General features: G+C 51.0%; 2 protein-coding genes across 2 annotated transcripts in view; one reads left to right on the top strand and one right to left on the bottom strand.

The window, feature by feature from the left end:
- The window catches only part of B4GALT6 (beta-1,4-galactosyltransferase 6), a 142889-nt gene that overhangs the window by 37996 nt on the left and 87512 nt on the right, over positions 1 to 17381 (bottom strand). The gene's annotated exons all lie outside the window — the stretch shown is intronic.
- The window catches only part of DSG2 (desmoglein 2), a 33489-nt gene continuing 25472 nt past the window's right edge, over positions 9365 to 17381 (top strand). The window contains exon 1 of the mRNA XM_084887535.1: positions 9365 to 9448. Within this exon, the coding sequence (XP_084743661.1) occupies positions 9413 to 9448 (36 nt within the window). The 5' untranslated portion in view covers positions 9365 to 9412. The remainder of the gene's footprint in view (positions 9449 to 17381) is intronic.

Here is a 17381-nt window from a genome sequence, read left to right as displayed (position 1 = left end):
GATGATTTCCGGGTACATGCTTGTCTCCAATCTCGTCAAGTTGCCTATATTAATACGGGCAACTTTTTGTCTGTATGTCAACAAATTAACGTGTCATAAACCTTTAGTCTAATAGGTTCTGATTATATTTATTCTTTTGCATCTTCCCTCTGCTTCTCGGCTGTTATGAATTGCTACGGGAACTTCCTCAGAAGAGACTGTATGGCTGCTTGAGCTGAACTCTCAGTGGATTTTCTAACTTGCCACTCTTCCTTGTACCTTTCTTTGATCCCAGAACTGTCCTCCTTTGTACTGGCCTCTGCATATCCTCTCAAAGATGCAAACAACAGCAAAGGCCTGTGCTGCCACCATGACAGAAGCCTGCCCCTCCTGGCCCCAGAGACTCTGGGCCTCCAGGACAAGCCCATGCACGCTGCTGCTACCTCAGCCAGCTCTGGGTGGACTGGGATGTACCCACTGAGAGAACAAGTCAGGAGATGTTGGATATTTTGACAGGAAACAATGAGTTATCAGGCAAATAAAACCTGCTAATGTCTGCAGAAAATCAAACTACAGGAGGACCTAAGAGAAAAATTCTAAATCTCATTCCATCTATTAGTCAACCAGAAATAATGATAGGTTATACATATTTTAATGGTTAACAAAAGGTAAACTTGAAATGGTTTGCATTTGGTTTGGTTTGGTTTGGTTTGGTTTGGTTTTTTAATTCTGTGTTTTGAGTTAAGGGCTAAGTGTTCAGGCTTTGGAGACAAACTACTTGAGTTCAAATCACAGCTCCCCCACTTACTAGCTGTGTCTTTGAGCAACTGAAGCTCTTTGCACGTCTTTGTCATTTATAATTTAAATCTTCAAAAGGAACTCAACTCAGGAATGCTGATAGCCAAGCCACTGAAACCATACAAACTCAAAACATGATCTAACCCAAAGTCTTACTGTTAAGGTGCTTAAAGAACAGGCTGAAAAGGAACTTGCTGATCAAAGGCAGAGTCAGGAACTGACTTCGCTAATTCTTGCTCTGCAGCTCTAAACTCTGGCTGTAGTATTTCTCTCTGGCTAATCTTTTGCTGTAGTCCAGGCTTGTCCCGTCTAGTCTGTCCTGCACTGGAAATTCCTCTGAATGATGGACAGCCAAGCTCACGAGAATCGCCACTGCAATTTTCCACGGGGCTTCCTTGGAAACGGGCAGAGGGGAGGCTTTTTCCATAAAGGTCTAATTATATTCTTTGCACCGAGCAGAATAGGGCAGCCAGGAGGGTGGGAAGGGTGGGGGTGAGTGGGGTGGGGTGGTGTGGGATCGGGTGGGATTAGTTGAACCTGAGCATGAAAGGAATGATGCTACTGACCCCACCTCCAGGAGGACACATTCATGAGGTAATGCCACTGGAATAGCAATTACTGCACCGACACACTCAGAATGACTCGCTTCTGCTCAGTTTCTGTACAGTTTGAGGTGCCAAGTTTCTGGCCAGGTGAAAAGAGTTTTATTTGCAAAAGCTCGTTAACCCCACACAAAAGGGAAGGAAGGGAAGTTTGCCTTTACCTTTGCGTGTGTTCTCTCCTTATTTCTAGAACGTGGTGTGCTTCATGTTTTCATAGCCATTACCTCCTGCCTCCTTTAAAAATCTGAGCATAACTAGCTGATGCATCTTTAGATTGTTTAACATATTAATTCACAGTAAAGTGTAAACCACACAAAGCACTGTGTTACTCCTCCCCGGTGTAAATACCTGTAGTACTTAAAAAATATCTGTTGACTCAGAAAACAAAGTGAAATTTTACTCTCACCAGGAGTTGAAGTGTGTTGTGTACAGACACTGTCCAGTGTCCCTCAAACCACATGTGTGTCCTCCGTCCATGTAGGACCTCAGAGCACCCCTAGGACTCAGGCTCCCCATTCTGTACATCACCGAATGTACTTGGTCTCTAAGAAGTAAAAATCAGTAAAACAATCTAGAGAGCCTCCATCATCTTGTTATCCCTGGAAGCCGAGAAGCCACAATCTTCCTGTAATTTTTTGTTTGTGTTAAGTGGTTTATTCAGACCTCTGAGGTGAAAATCCAAGATACAGAGGACAATAAGCCATACCCTGTGAACTCAAGAGTCCGATTATTGAAAAGTCTGAGGCTTAGCTTCTCCATCGGGCCAAACAACCGAGGCCCACAACTCTGGCTGTAGTATTTCTCTCTGGCTAATCTTTTGCTGTAGTCCTACAGCCCATAGAGCAGTCCTCCACCTGCACCATCACGCTGTTCAATGCTGTCTTCCCAGGCATAGTGTTCTGCTTCCCGTGCTCCATGCTCATCAAATTTACCGATACTTCAGCGGGGTGTTCTAATCCCACAGCTAAGACAGACACACAATGATTCGCACCCCTCCTCTTCCAGACCGTGAGAATGAGTCAGGAGAAGTCTGACTGACTTACCTTTATTGTCCTGATTCTGCATGACATGGGTGTGACTCTCTCCAGAGGTATGCTGTTATTCACATCCTGATGGGAGAAAAAAAAGTGGCAGTAAATTCACAGAAAATCGCCTAGTAAAAGGAGAGGTCTGCTCTCAAGGCATAGAGAGGTGATCATTATGATTTTTTTTAAAATCGGTAAACACAGCTGTCCTCGGGCAAGCTGGTAAGTCACTGGGAGCGTTAAAACTTTTTCCCACTGTCTACGGGAGGAAGAAAAGGATTTTCCACTGGGAAGGCTAGAAGGCAAACTATTAATATTTGTCCCCCCACAACCTTCTATGTATCAAAGTTCTGCTTAACTGGTTTGCTTAATGTTTGACCATATTTCTACGTAATAAAATATCTTTTTTAAGTGGGAACTAGATGAGGCAATGAAACTCAAAGTAGGCCCACTTCAAAAACAAAGATAAAAGATTTACAGTACAAACAAAGCATGTTTAGAAACAGACATTTTCCTGAAATGCTTAGATGCTAGAGACATTCTGATTCTCTTCTTCGTGTCTGCCAACGGCCTCAGCTCTCCGAGTCTCTGGGCTTGCAGATGCCTCTGAGCCCTTTAATTCTTGTTTGTCATGTGAAAAGATTTTCGGTTACTCTGGAAACAAAAGTAAAGTTAGGCTGAAACCGGTTTGGCTCAGTGGACAGAGCGTCGGCCTGCGTACTGAAGGGTCCCAGGTTCAATTCCGGTCAAGGGCATGTGCCTTGGTTGCGGGCACATCCCCAGTTGGGGGTGTGCAAGAGGCAGCTGATCGATGTTTCTCTCTCATCGATGTTTCTAACTCTCTATCCCTCTCCCTTCCTCTCTGTAAAAAATCAAAAAAATATTTTTTTTTAAAAAGTAAAGTTAGTACATAGAAATAATTTGCCATTCATAATATCTGATTTGGGGTTCAATAATAATATTGTAATTTGGGGGCAGCACGGCTCTTCCAAATGTGTCCTTCAAAGTAGTGATTCTCAATATGTTTGTGCAGGACACCTGTGACAGATGCATCCACAAGGCCATGCCTCCTGGGGCCAAGTTCACACAGGCTCCGTTCCCTTCCACACTAGAATCCACCCGTATCTCCACCCGAGGAAACGTCAAACATGTGAGTAAGTAACATCTTTATTGAAGTACTTCAATGTGCTCTAATCATTTTAACAAGTACCGTAAACAACTCACAAACTGATTAACAAAGTATTACATGGTGTGGTACTAAAATAAAAATCACCAACAAGATTAATTTCGAAAGTCAATTAAAATGAGTGATTTCATATCTTTGAATCCTTGTTTTTTACCTTAAAATGGAAAGTATTTGTTTTTGAGATTCTGCTTCTCTCTGCGAAAGCCATTGGTCTGGGTCATTCTGAAAGGATCTTTAGAGCTGGTGTTTCCACCTCCAAAGCTGTGGCATCGCTTTTTCATTCCTTAAAAAGGTCACTGTCTACGCGCAAATGCAGTAACTGCCGAGGGGCTTTTCTGGGTCTCCCTGAGGTCGTTAGCCACACGGGGTCAGCCACACGGGGTCAGGGCACACGGGTCAGGCCGCAGTTTCTGTCTGACACTCTCCTGCCATCAGCCCACCGAGCCTGGCCTGCTGGCCCTGAATTCCAGCCCCTTCCCCAGCCTCTGCTAGTTCCCTTATCTTCCCAGGAATTCCAGAAACAAACCCAGGGGCAGAACCAAAGCCAGAGGTGCGTTCTGAAGCGTGTTCAGAAAATGGAGTTGGGCCAAAACCGGTTTGGCTCAGTGGTAGAGCGTCGGTCTGCGGACTGAAAGGTCCCAGGTTCAATTCCGGTCAAGGACATGTACATTGGTTGCGGGCACATCCCCAGTAGGGGGTGTGCAAGAGGCAGCTGGTTGATGTTTCTCTCTCATCGACGTTTCTAGCTCTCTATCCCTCTCTCCTCCACTCTGTAAAAAAAAAAAAAAAAAAGAAAATGGAGTTGGGAAAACCTGGTCCGCACCCCAGGGGCTCGCTGCCTCCTGAGCGCCCCCTTTGTTCCTGCGGAGGGAGCGGTTCCCTGTGGCTTATGGCTTCGCCCTTTGCCCCCCGGGAAGAAAGGAGGCTTAAGGAAGAGGAGGGACAGGGAAATGTTCTCCTTCTCTGAACTCCTCGCCCTGTGCTGCTGTGCAGTGCAGGGGTCCTAGGAAACCCATGGGACAAAGTGGGGGGCAGGGGGCCGTGTCCATTGTGGACCAGGCCTCCCAGCGCCCCCCGTTCAGTTTGGGGACACGAACTCACATCCTTCCAGGAATACAACAGTCTCTGGATCTTTACCCGCATTTTAAACACACACACACACACACACACACACACACTGCCCTCCAAAGTAACCCTGAAAACATGTTCACTGTTCACTCATTCACACTTTCAAATAAGAGCCACCGAAAAGCCCCAATGGGTCAGGTCCTGCGAGCAGTTCACAGAGAGAACCCCAGCCCTGGTGAGACTGGCGTTGTGGCAAAGGGCAGCAGACATACGGAGGTAGCCGCCCGGTCCGGAGCTGTGCTGTGCCAAGAACAGGAAGAGAGACGGAGGGGGGGGCTCGGGGTGGGGCAGCGCAGGTGTCAGCGGCGTGGCCAGAGAAGGCCTCACGGACAAGGTGGCGTTTGAGAGGCAGAAAAGCTGAGAGCGAGGGAGTCAAGTGTGTGCACAGCTGGACTGAAGGACCTAGGGCCCTGGTGGGCAAACCTCAACTCGTGAGCCACATTCGGCTCTTTGGCCCCTTGAGTGTGGCTCTTCCACAAAATACCACGGCCTGGGTGAGTCTGTTTTGAAGAAGTGGCATTAGAAGAAGTTTAAGTTTAAAAAATGTGGCTCTCCAAAGAAATTTCAGTCGTCTTACTGTTGATATTTGGCTCTGCTGGCGAATGAGTTTGCCGACCGCTGTTCTGGGGAAAGAGCCGAGTGCAAAGGCGGGGAGCAGGCCCGAGCTGGGGCACCTGCCCGATGGGAATCCTGATAGCACACCCCCTCCAGCAGCACACGCGGCCCGGAGCCTGGGGTAAGGATTGCAACGTGAGTCAGCGGGAGGGAGAGGCACTGGCTGGGGCCTGGGCCTGGCGGAGGGTTCCTTTGTTTATGGAATTCCTGGGAAGATAAGGGAACTAGCAGAGACTGCAGCTAGGATGTACCTCCACCTCCTTCCCAGACGGCTACCTTCTTATCACCTTTAAACCAGCATGACGTGTTCTGGAAAAAATCTCTTAAACCGGGCTCAGCACGCTGCCCAGGTGCGGGAACAAGCAGCTTTGCTTTCCTTTCTGGGCCAAACCTGATTCTGCAGCTGTCCCACCTTCTTCTCCCCCCTCCCCGCCATGACTCTCCCCTGTCCCACCTTCTTCCCAGCCCCATGACCCTCCCCTGTGCCATCTCCCCCCCCCATGACCCTCCCCTGTTCCATCTCCTTCTCCCCTGCCCCCTAACCCTCCCCTGTCCCACCTTCTTCTCCCCCCTCCCTCCCCCAATGATCCTCCCCTGTCCCACCTTCTTCTCTCCCCCCCATGACCCTCACCTGTCCCACCTCCTTCTCCCCCCCATGATCCTCCCCTGTCCCACCTCCTTCTCCCCCCCATGACCCTCCCCTGTCCCATCTCCCCCTCTATGACCCTCCCCTGTCCCACCTCCTTCTCCCCCCCATGACCCTCCCGTCCCATCTCCCCCACCCCATGACCAGTCAGCAGTGTCCTCAGGGGTTGGGAGCCAGGGACTCCGCCTCCCCGCAGCGGTGTCACACACTGAGTCACAGGGCCTGCGGGGCAGACGGCTCAGGCTCCCGGTGACTCACCACCTCGGGCCCTCCCTCTCGGTGTGGGCTCTGTGCTTGCTCTCACACTGATGTTGTCCCCAAAGCTACTAAGAGGTGCTGGCGTCTCGGTGAGACCACGGGGCTTGCCGTCTGCCGGGCTCTCAGTGCTTCTCTGTAAATTCCAGCTCAGGCCGGCAGCCACGTTTTCCCCGTTAGTACCAGAGGCCACCCCACCCCAAGCGGGCCAGTGCTCCTCTCCCGGGGCCTGAGGGGGGCCGCTCTAGGTCCATCTCACCAGAGAGGCACGGGAATATCAGCATCCGGACACCTAGCGCCTTGTGAACGCAGGCAGGGACCGCGGCTCCTCCGACAGAGAAGTCCATCCTCCCCCGTTTCCCCACCTGATGGAACACTGTCTCCTCAGCCGGCCCCTGACCTCCTCCACCTTTGCCCTGACTGTCCCTCCTGCTGCACTCATCTGTGCTGACACCTCTCACCGGTCAGCCAGGCCACTCTGCAGCCCTGACTCACATCCACCCTCTGCTCTTCTGCTCCTGCTCTTGCTCCTGTTCCCGCTGCGGTGTGGTTGGAGAAAATATTACAGTCTGGGTCTTTACTGTCATTTTAAACACACACACACATACACACACACACACACACACACACATCCTACCTTCCAAAATAACCTCAAAAACGTATTCACTGTTCACTCACTCACACTTCAAATAAGAGCCACCGAAAACCACATGCACACGTGTGTGGGCACCTATGCTTGCTCACACACGCACACACAATCCCAGACCTACACTGTCTGATCAGAGCCTCGATTAGGTTATCCACAGTGGATATTCCAGACACCTTTCCCTACAATTGGTCTCGACACGTTCCTATTGCTTGTCTAGCGTGTGCTGGATACCGCGGGTTGGACCCACATGAATGTGCTGTGACCTCTGCTTTCAACGTGCGAGCAATCCTGAGGACGAGGGTGGGTGGAGTAGTGGACGTGGATGAAATAACCACGGCCACAGAGCGACAGCCACGAGGCAGGTGTGTGAGTCATCGGAGAGAGTCGCCCAGAGAGGAGCGGAGGGGCGGGAGGTCACTGCATACGGAGGGTACGGGGAAAGGAGGGCTGAGGATGACTCTCAGGGCTGGGCCTGATGGCCAATTGACAAGGCCGAGGAGCAGGTAGGAAAAGCGGCTGAGCAGTGCAGGGAGGGGCGGGGGACCTTTTTGTAGGTATGCTGTTTGACAGCCCTGCGAATTGGGTGGGTCATCTGAGGCCCCTATGAAATATATGCAGTTTGGGGCTTGGGAGAGCTAGCTGTGACAGACCTGCACACTGGGAGTGGCTACAGACTCACGCTTGGTGCCAAGGAGGAAATAACTCAGAAGATAGCATGTAGCAGGGAGGCAGAGAGTAAGAAATGAATTGAGAAAGAACGGCCAGAAAAATTAGAAAATTAGGTGACTGTTTTTGCCTCCTAAATTGATCTGCAATTGTCTTCTTCTCAATTCTAACTACTTCTATGCTTTTCTACTTGGATATTGCTCTAATATCTCAAATTCCACTTTCACGCACACACACACACACACACACACACACACACATGCTTTCGCTTCTGGCTTCCTTTTGTGTCAATAGCATGAAAACCACGCTTTTGTTACGGATAAATCTGAAACCCCGCCTCTCCACCAACAGCGGCTGTGCTGAGTTACGCTGTGCTGGCCGCCCAGCGGCTCCCTCACCATTATTCTTCTAAGAATCAGCTGGCTGCACACACACTTTCTAAAGAGATTCTCTAACTCATGGTTCCAAGTGTGGCTAGGGACTCCCTTCTCTAGGATTATATTGCATCCTCATATATGTCTAGCACTGCATTTGTAATAGTTTATAGTAGTTACAGTTACATTAGTTCATCATATCAGATCTATTTCATAAAGACCTGTTTTTGTTTCTTTGAATGGAGGAACACTTAGTTTGCATTTCCAACAAAATGACATGCGCAGTGAAGAGGAACAAACTAAATGGCAAAAGGGATGAAAAGGGAGATGGGAACCGCCCTGGATCTGGCAAACTGGCAAAACCAGAGCCGGGGAGTGAGGGGGGGGCTGGGGGGAGGGGAGGTGAAGGCACTTCCCACCACAGGAGGAACCCCGCCATTCTGGCCAAATTTTCTAGCAGCAAATCAATCCTTCATACTTTCACGGCTCTTCCATCACTCCAGCTCCACTAGTTAACCTTTCTTGGAAGTTTCCTAGTCTGTTGCTGATGCTAGTATCGATATTTCTGCTTTTCAGGAAGAGTTCGCGTTAACGTGTACGCTTGCAATAACTATTGTGTAATATATCGCCATTTATTGCACCCTTGGGTGCTAGACACTGAAGAATGCTTCGCACAGATTTCCTGGTTTAATCTTTGCAACAACCCTGTGTGCTGGGCCCCATGAATCCAACTGGACGGATCTGGAACCGGAGGCCCAGGAGGGCGTCCGGGAGGAGGATTCTGACCTCTAGTTACACTTCGTGTGCGGGATTTTGTAAATCACATGGGGAGGGTGCCTTCCCCCTGGTCACCGCTGGAGCCCTCCGGATGGAGCCTGGTTCGCCAGGGGTCACAAGTCCACGCACCTGCGGGAAGCACTGCCGCGATGGGGAGCTGGGCCTTGGCGGAGCACCTGCAGGCCGCTCCGGGCCGGCTTCGGTGGCCCCAGGTGGGCCTCGCTCTGTGCAGGAGGACCCCGCCCCAGGCGCTCCTCTTCCTGCCTGCCTGCACCTGAGCCCGGCCCGCGCACACGCCAGAGCGGCCTCGCAGGACGCGGGTCCCCACTGGGCACGGCGGGTCCCCCCTGGACACGGCGGGTCTGACTGCCAGGTGGCCCGGCCCTGCCTGCGGGTGGCCCCGCGGCCGGCTCCGCTCCGGGAGGAGGGCCGGGGGGGAGGAGGGCCGGGGGGGAGGAGGGCCGGGGGGGAGGAGGGCCGGGGGGGAGGAGGGCCGAAGGGAGGAGGGCGGGGGAGGAGGACGGGGCGGGGCTGCCGCCCAAAGTCCCCAACCAGGGCCGGCCAGGTGAGCGACAGACAGGCGGCTCCTCCTGCGGGAACTCCCACCGGGCGGGGGGCCCCGGGGCGGGCGAGGAGGGGCCAGTGCGGAGCGCACGGCCCGGCGGAGCGGGAGGAGCGGGGCGGACGGCGGCCCCGGGCGCGGGCGGAGACGATGGCGCTGCGCGCGGACGGCGCCCTGCTGCTGCTGGTGAGTGCCCGCGGGGGCGGCGGGCCGGGCACCGCCTCTGGGCGCCGGCGCCGTGTGGGCGGCACCTGCGGAGCGGGCTTTGTTCGGTCCCCGCGGGAACCGGGGGGGGAGGGGGGGAGGGAGAGGGGGAGGAAGAGGGGGAGGGAGAGGGGGAGGAAGAGGGGGGCGGCGACCCCAGGGCGCTGGGCGAGCCCGGGACCCAGGATTCTTAGAAAGGCCCGTGTCCTTCACACGTTTCCTACAAAGCTCTGTAACCAGACCACGCTCTTAAGCCACAAAGGTAGTTTTCACTTCTCTAGCTGAAGGTCGCAAAGTTGGTGTTTTAAGACCATTTCCTGGTGTGAACAATCCCGGGTGATAGTGCTAAGATTCGTGTCGTTCTGAAGGGTTACAGCCACATGGGGTTCTCGGCGGTCAGTCCTCGGGGCCTCTCCCACTGATTGTCAGGAGCGGGAGGGAGGGAAGGAGAGAATCACTGGTTCACTGCTTCCCTCCCCCACCCGCCCCCACCTGCCACCCAGGGCCGGGGATGAGCCTGCAACCCAGATAGTCCCCTTGACTGGAATGGAACCCGGGATCTGCTTCCCATGCTCCACCCACTGAGCCAACCGGCCAGGGCTTAGTGGTTCATCTTAAAGAAAGGGTTTCAATGCTACGTCTTTGGGAAACGGCGTTCAATGCTACCTCTGTATGTCATGCTTGCTTTCACTGAGCCAATTGGCTTTTAAACTGTATCCGTTTCCCTTTGCTAACGGACTTCCGCATAGCTTAGAAACGGTCCGGTTTATGGGACTTTGCCGAATGGGTTCCATGTGGTGTCGTGTGGACGGACCTGTGACCCACCAGGAAGTGCATGCGGAGCGGAGGGCGGGGCAGCGCACACAGCGCGGCCCTAGGCCCGGTTCCCGCCTGCTCCATTTACCATCTTGTTTTGCCCAAGCCATGGAGTGACTTCAGTTCAAGTTCACGCCGTCTGTCAATGAAGCTTCTCTAAGACATGACTGTGGGGTTTGTTTTGACCCCCGAAAACAGCAGTAATTCCCCCGGGGCCATGCTGGGGGCAGAGGAGAGCAACTGCCAAGCAGCATGGCGCTGGCCTGTGCGGTCACTGTCCCCCTCCCTGCAGGGAGGAGCCCTCTCCTCCTGTGCGGTCACTGTCCCCCTCCCTGCGGGGAGGAGCCCTCTCCTCCTGTGCGGTCCCTGTCCCCCTCCCTGCGGGGAGGAGCCCTCTCCTCCTGTGCGGTCACTGTCCCCCTCCCTGCAGGGAGGAGCCCTCTCCTCCTGTGCGGTCACTGTCCCCCTCCCTGCGGGGAGGAGCCCTCTCCTCCTGTGCGGTCCCTGTCCCCCTCCCTGCGGGGAGGAGCCCTCTCCTGTGCGGTCACTGTCCCCCTCCCTGCAGGGAGGAGCCATCTCCGTCCTCCCGGGTGACAGCAGGCCAATTCAAACAGCGGCAGAGAAATCAGCAGCTCAGCGTGCTTCTGACGGTGGCATTTGGTGTTTTCAATTTCTTTGGCCCTAACTCTGCCCTTTGGGAGTGAGAATCGCTGGCCGGAGCGGAGGAGTTCTGGCCAGTCCGCTCTGGGATGTGAGTGTGCAGCCGTCTTGGTCGGAGCGGCCTGTAGCCTTTGCCCCGATGTCCTCCAGCTGGAAGGACAGGCAAAGGCTCCGGCTCCCGGGGGTCCGGCCCCATCGCCTCCTCGTGTGTCCAAAGCCTCCCCCGTGGGAAGTGCCTTCCTACACTGGCCTCTTGCCCGGGCCGGCCTCACCCATCAGCGCTCCCAGCGCCTCCGTTAGCCGCCAGGGGGCAGTTATCTTGAGTTCCATCTGGAGTTCCTACTTCTCTCCGGATGAGACAGGGCGTGGCATTTCACAGACTGATGGAGGAATGCTCCGAGAAATGTGTCCTTAGGCAACACCATCTTTGCGCAAACCGCACAGACTGCACGTCCGCACCCGCATGGCCCGGCCGCCACTCCCAGGCTCAGTGCCGGGCCCAGCACTGTCCCCCGGCGCGGGGGGCGCTGGAGGCGGTCTGGGTGCCACAGGAATGTTTAAAGCATGCAGGGCCTGGCTGCTTAGTCATGGGCACTGACCTCGGTTCCTTTCGACTGTCAAATAAGAAAAATGGCAACAGCCAACACAATAGCCATCAGGTGTGAATGAATCAAAATTATACTCTTGTTTGCGTGTCAAATCGAAAAAATACATATATTTCGGAGAGCCGCAGAATGTCAGTAATTAGTTGATGTCCGTGCGATGAGACGGTTGGAAGTCACCGGGTCAGTCTGCTGCTCCACGGCTGCAGCCTGTCCAGCACGTCGTGGTACTGACTGCTCTAGGCAACGGAATACAGCGGTACTTGTCCGTCTAAACATGGAGAAGGCACACCCCCATGACTTTCTGCACTGTGTTTAAAGGGACACAATAAAAATGCAGCACAACAACCAACGTGTATGCGCGCTTTGGGGGTCGGAGGAGGGCTGCGAACAGAGTCTTCTGGCCAGGAAATAGACATGGGGGGATGGGGGGGGACGGAAGGGAGAGCAGACCCAGAGAATAAGCCTGAGATGAGAAATGATAAAAGGGAGCGGGGAGGAGAGAGAGGGAGGGACAGACGGAGAGGAGAGACAGAGGAAGGGAAACGGAGGGGAGAGAAAGGAGTGTGTGCACACAAGTGTGTGTGCGTGTGTGCATCCCAGGGAGACCGCATGCCGAACCTCCTCTTCTCTTACACACCCCGAGCTCACAGGAAATTCAGTATGGATGTCAGTTCCAGCGTTTTCTTTCAAAGTCACAAACACGCTTTCTGCTTATAATCCATTGAGGCCACCATCACATACGTGTGGCCCATTGTTGACGGAAACGTCGTTATGTGACGCATGACTGTAGAGTATCGGTTGGTTACCTGGGAGACTGTGTGGCTGACGGAGCGATGCAGCCACCCACCATCACAAAGGAGTGTCTATCACGTATTGCTAGCCTGGGAGGATCCAAATTCAGAGTGTGACGTGCGGTTTCTCCTGGATGCTTACCACATTTGCACCAGCAATAAGTTGACTTTGCGAGCCAGACGCCATCTGAGTAGTCTGTGGTAAAGAGTGGAAAGCAACTCATCAAAGTAGTTCTTAAGGAAACAGGATTTTTATAGGAGAGAACAGAAAATTATAGTCTGTACAGGTCAGAGTTCAGTTGCAGATAACAAGTCACTCTAGCTAGTCAAGGCAAGAAGAGGTTTATTTCAGGACAGAAAGTTGATTTGGTAAGTGTAGGAAAGATTGAGGAAACAGACCACAGTTTGTGTTATCAGCAAAGACATCAAAGCCATACAGCCGGACCCAAGCACACAGGGAGGGCCGCCTCTCCTGGGAACAGGAAACACTGCCACTCTGGCAGTCTGGAAGCTTCCGTGATTAGGATGCTATTGCTGCCGCTCACAGAGCCATGTGACAGCTGCTAGGATCCATACCAGCTAAATGTACTGTGCTCTGCCTCTTGGCACCCCGGAATCTGGTGGTGGGCACTAAGGCTGCAAAAACCCAAACACAGCCACATCCATGCTTGCCAGCTCCACGTCTTCCTCTCCCATCTCATGTAAGCACTGATTGGCTGAATCTAAAGCATCACATTCAGAACCTTAGCTGCAAGGGAGTCTGTGGTATATGAGCTTTGGCTTTCCCTCTGCAGTTCAGGAAGTCACACCAGCCTTAGCCGATTTGGCTCTATGGATAGAATGTCGTCCTGCGACTGAAGGGTCCCAGGTTCAGTCCTGGTCAGGGCACATGCCTGGGTTGCAGGCTCGATCCCCAGTAGGGGGAGTGCAGGAGGCCGCCAATCAATGATTCTCTCTCATCACTGATGTTTCTCTCTCACCCTCTCCCTTCCGCTCTGAAATCAGTAAAAAATATTTTTAAAAATAAAATAAAATATTTAAAGAAAAAGAAAGACACACCAGAAGGAGATTTGGGGTGATATCCCCATAGTTATCACAATCATTATCACAACTCCATCTAAATGAAAAAATGAGAGAATTTGTGAATAAAAGCAGAGAATCTTTTCTTCTCAAGAGTTCTTTACTTGGAATCTACTTACTCCTGTCCATAAGCAAAATTCAGAGAGTCCTTAGACATGGCTGGGAATAAATTACATACCTATTTTCACTACCTGCTAACTGAGACTTTCTTTAAATTATGAATGTAGGTAAGACATTGCAATAGCATTAACAGTACCTGTATCCAACTGTCCGCTTTTTATAAAGACAGTGATCATGTTGGGCTCACACCAATGACCTCAAGTTGGTTAAATCTCCAAAGACCCTGATTCCTAAAAGGTAACATTCTAAGACGCTAGGGCAGTGGTCGGCAAACTCATTAGTCAACAGAGCCAGATATCAACAGTACAATGATGGAAATTTCTTTTGAGAGCCAAATTTTTTAAACTTAAACTTCTTCTAGCGCCACTTCTTCAAAATAGACTCACCCAGGCAGTGGTATTTTGTAGAAGAGCCGCATGTGGCCCTCGAGCCGCAGTTTGCCAACCACGGTGCTAGGGGTTAGGACTTCAACTTACCTTCTTTTGGGAAACACAATGCAACTCATATGTTATTAATACCATCAGTTATACAGTATTCTAATATGCAACTGGACAACAGATTGTAGGATAAATTCAAGTATAACTTAGATGGTATTGAAGCCTGTAAGAATAATCAGTTCTATCCAGAAATTTTAGAAATGCATAATTTCACACTTGGTTTTGTTTCTAAAAATTAATAACAGGGAAATGGCAACTCAACAGAAACTTAGAGAAAGGGCTTTACAAAAAGACATGAATCTTCATTCAGCCTAAATTCTCCCTGATCATTAGAAATATCTGATGAGCTAAATTAAAATCCTCAAAGCTGAGATCCAGAAATATGTACTGATAGAAACTTCCCATTAATCTAATTATCAGACAGGTCTAAGAATGACAATTATCAGTCTAAAGTTTGCAAAATAGTTTATTCATGAGTGAAGCATGCAAATATTGATATGGAAAAAAATTACTCATTCAATAGGGATTGGTATTTTTAAAACTATCAAAATGTAGTAAAAATCAGAAACCTCAATTGAGATCATAAATGAGCTTTAAATCAATTTGAGCATTTCTTAATCACAGCTTATTTTCTTTCCTTTCAATGTACCACAAAATTTAACGGCTAATAACACTTTCAACCATATAGTTCACATATAATGAAAGATTGTTTTCTCAGTCGAGTTTATCTTAAAGTATCAGAGGTATACCACATATAACATTGGATTATTTTTGTTTATTTCAAATTATTTTTTTCATGTGTTGAGATTTTTATCATACGAAAAGCTTGCGATTAGGATGAAGGAGCCAGAGCAGGATTTATACCATCCGCTGATGCTAAAGTGAGTCAAACAAAGCACAGGAGGGGGATATGCTGTACACACACCACGAGGAGACCTATCAGACACGCGTGGGAGCAGGTGGGCGAAGGAGGGTGGCAGCAGTGGCTGAGGTGCGGCCCTTGCCCACTTTGGGCCACGTCCCCTATTCTGGACTGTCTAGCCTCTCCCCCTACTCAGAGGGTTTCCCCAGGCCTAAGCTTAACGTATGATCTGAGCTCTGAGAATCACACCTTCCAGCCATCATACTTAGCACCGTATGCCCTCTGACCCCCTCTGTCTTCTACACACGAGCATTGCTAAGGACTGAATTGGCCCCAAAAAGGTTTGCCTCCACCCACCCACCCATCCTGGTGCCAGTCCTCTGGTGCTGGCCTCCTGACTGATCCCCCTTCCATCTGGGCCAGCTCTGCCAGGAATCTTCCTGCAGGTCCAGTGCTGAAGGTCCAGTGCTCCCTGCCAGAAGCTGCCAGTGGCTCCCCATGCCATGTGGGGTCAGTGAAGATCCCCAGCCCAACCATTTGTTTTTATTTTCTACTTGCTGCCATCACCTGCTCCGGGAGTCAAACCACACGACTTCCTGTTCTCTGCCTTCGGTCTCCAAGTCCCCATCCTTTCCCTCCGCCTCCCCAGCGGCAGCCTCCCTTGGGCGCAGCCGCAGATCCTGCTCTCCGAGGCCAAGCTCTGGCCACCCCCTGCCCTAGCCCTCTCCTCACTTCCCTGGCAGGAAGTAGCACCTGTCCTTTCCAAGGTCCCAGGACTGCCTTGGCACACACAATCAAGTGCTTCCTCCTCTGAGAGTGATGTAGGTGCACTTCCTCCTCCTCTGAGAGTGATGTAGGTGCACTTGTTCTCCAACCCATCCCAGCGGCTCCCCGCGGGCCCACCTGTCACAGCTAAACCGGCAAGTGCCTTGGGCACAGATGCATTCTCTGAAAATTCAAGAGCTCAAGTGTGTATGATTAGAAAGGCTGAATTTCATGGTTTACATGAAATCTGTAACGCCCGGGTGGTTGGGACCGTTGGGTGGTGTTTGTCTGATGTTAACACATTCATCAGCTGCTTCTGTGCTTTCTCAGGTGCCAGTCTTCTGGGTGCCCGGGACTTGTCTCGTGGGCAGGGAGCTAACAGTCAGGGAACCGGTGAACTTGGCTCCTGGGCAGGGAGCTTAAGGGAAGGAACAGGGGTACAGGGAAGAGGGCTTGACATCTTGTGAGCATCCACAGTGCACCGGTTACTGGATTCAGGAATGTTATTAATGGGCCGCGCCGGATAGAGACCAGGTCCCCAACACCATGCCTCCTGCCCGCCCCTATGACCGCTGTTTACAGCAGTGGTCTGTGGTTTGTCATCAGTTAAGGCCTGACCTTCTGGCACTAGATCGTTAGCTTAGTTTCATTACAAGTTGGAATGCCAGAAAGGAAGAGAGAGAAGAAACGTAAACTAAGATTTGTCCTGTAAAAGTATTCATACCGCTGTCTAAAAGCCACTGGCCTTCACCATCTTCCCTTTGGCCACCCACTTCCTTGAGGCCAGTGGAAAAGGCCTGTTTCCACTGAGAACCTGGGAATCTGTTGGCCACTGTCTGGTAGCTCCTGGGCTTTGCCTTCCTGGTAGACCAGCGCCATCTAATGGTGAAAGGGACCACGTGAAGCTCTGTTACCTAAGCCGGACCTTCGGGTTACCGGTATTTGTCTTTGTTCCTTAGACCAGTGTTTTTCAACCTTTTTTGGGCAAAAGCACACTTGTTTCATGAAAAAAATCACGAGGCACACCACCATTAGAAAATGTTAAAAAATTTAACTCTGTGCCTATATTGACTATATATAAAGTAATTCTCTTGAATAGGAATCAAATAAACACAAAGAAAGTATTTTATAATTACTTTATTATGAAATATTAAGTAAACAAAATAGTGAAAAATTATAAAATTCTTGTCTTGTCTGCACCTACGGCACACCAGGCAACATCTCGCGGCACACTAGTGTGCCGCGGAACAGCGGTTGAAAAACGCTGCCTTAGACCAAGGACAAACAAGGGGCTCTTCAGGATTGCACAAAACTCAATGTGAAGCTAGAATGTGCACCATCTAACAGCTCATCTGTATTGCAGCATTGCTAAATCGATATTTTAAAGTTCATTCAGTCAATAAACGCTGCCAAAGAAAATACTTTCTTTGATTCTAAAAGAGGTATGAGTCACCCACAGTCATATCTGTTACATTAAGGTTAGTCCAGACATGGAAGAGCAGGCAAAAGACTGTGATAAATCATATAACTTATTGCAGTGCGACTTAAAGGACAGAGCTTTGCCATCTAAAGTTCAAACTCAGGGTTCCACCCTTGGTGTTCCATACACTGCTTTTCTTGGCCGAGTCTCTCCTGACATGGCAGCTGGGAAAACAAAAATGAACGTGTTGAAATTGGCCGCTGAGTGTGGCTGGGTATGAATTCTGCTTCGGTGTGGGTCATTTATCCGGTGGGTTTTTAAACTGCCATTTCCTAAATGAGCTGTGAGTTCGGCAGTGA

The sequence above is a fragment of the Pipistrellus hanaki genome, assembly GCF_964339955.1.
Source record: "Pipistrellus hanaki genome assembly, chromosome: 6".
NCBI lineage: Eukaryota > Metazoa > Chordata > Mammalia > Chiroptera > Vespertilionidae > Pipistrellus > Pipistrellus hanaki.
The sequence above is the reverse complement of the archived record's forward strand: the minus strand, read 5'-3'. Positions and strand labels throughout refer to the sequence as shown.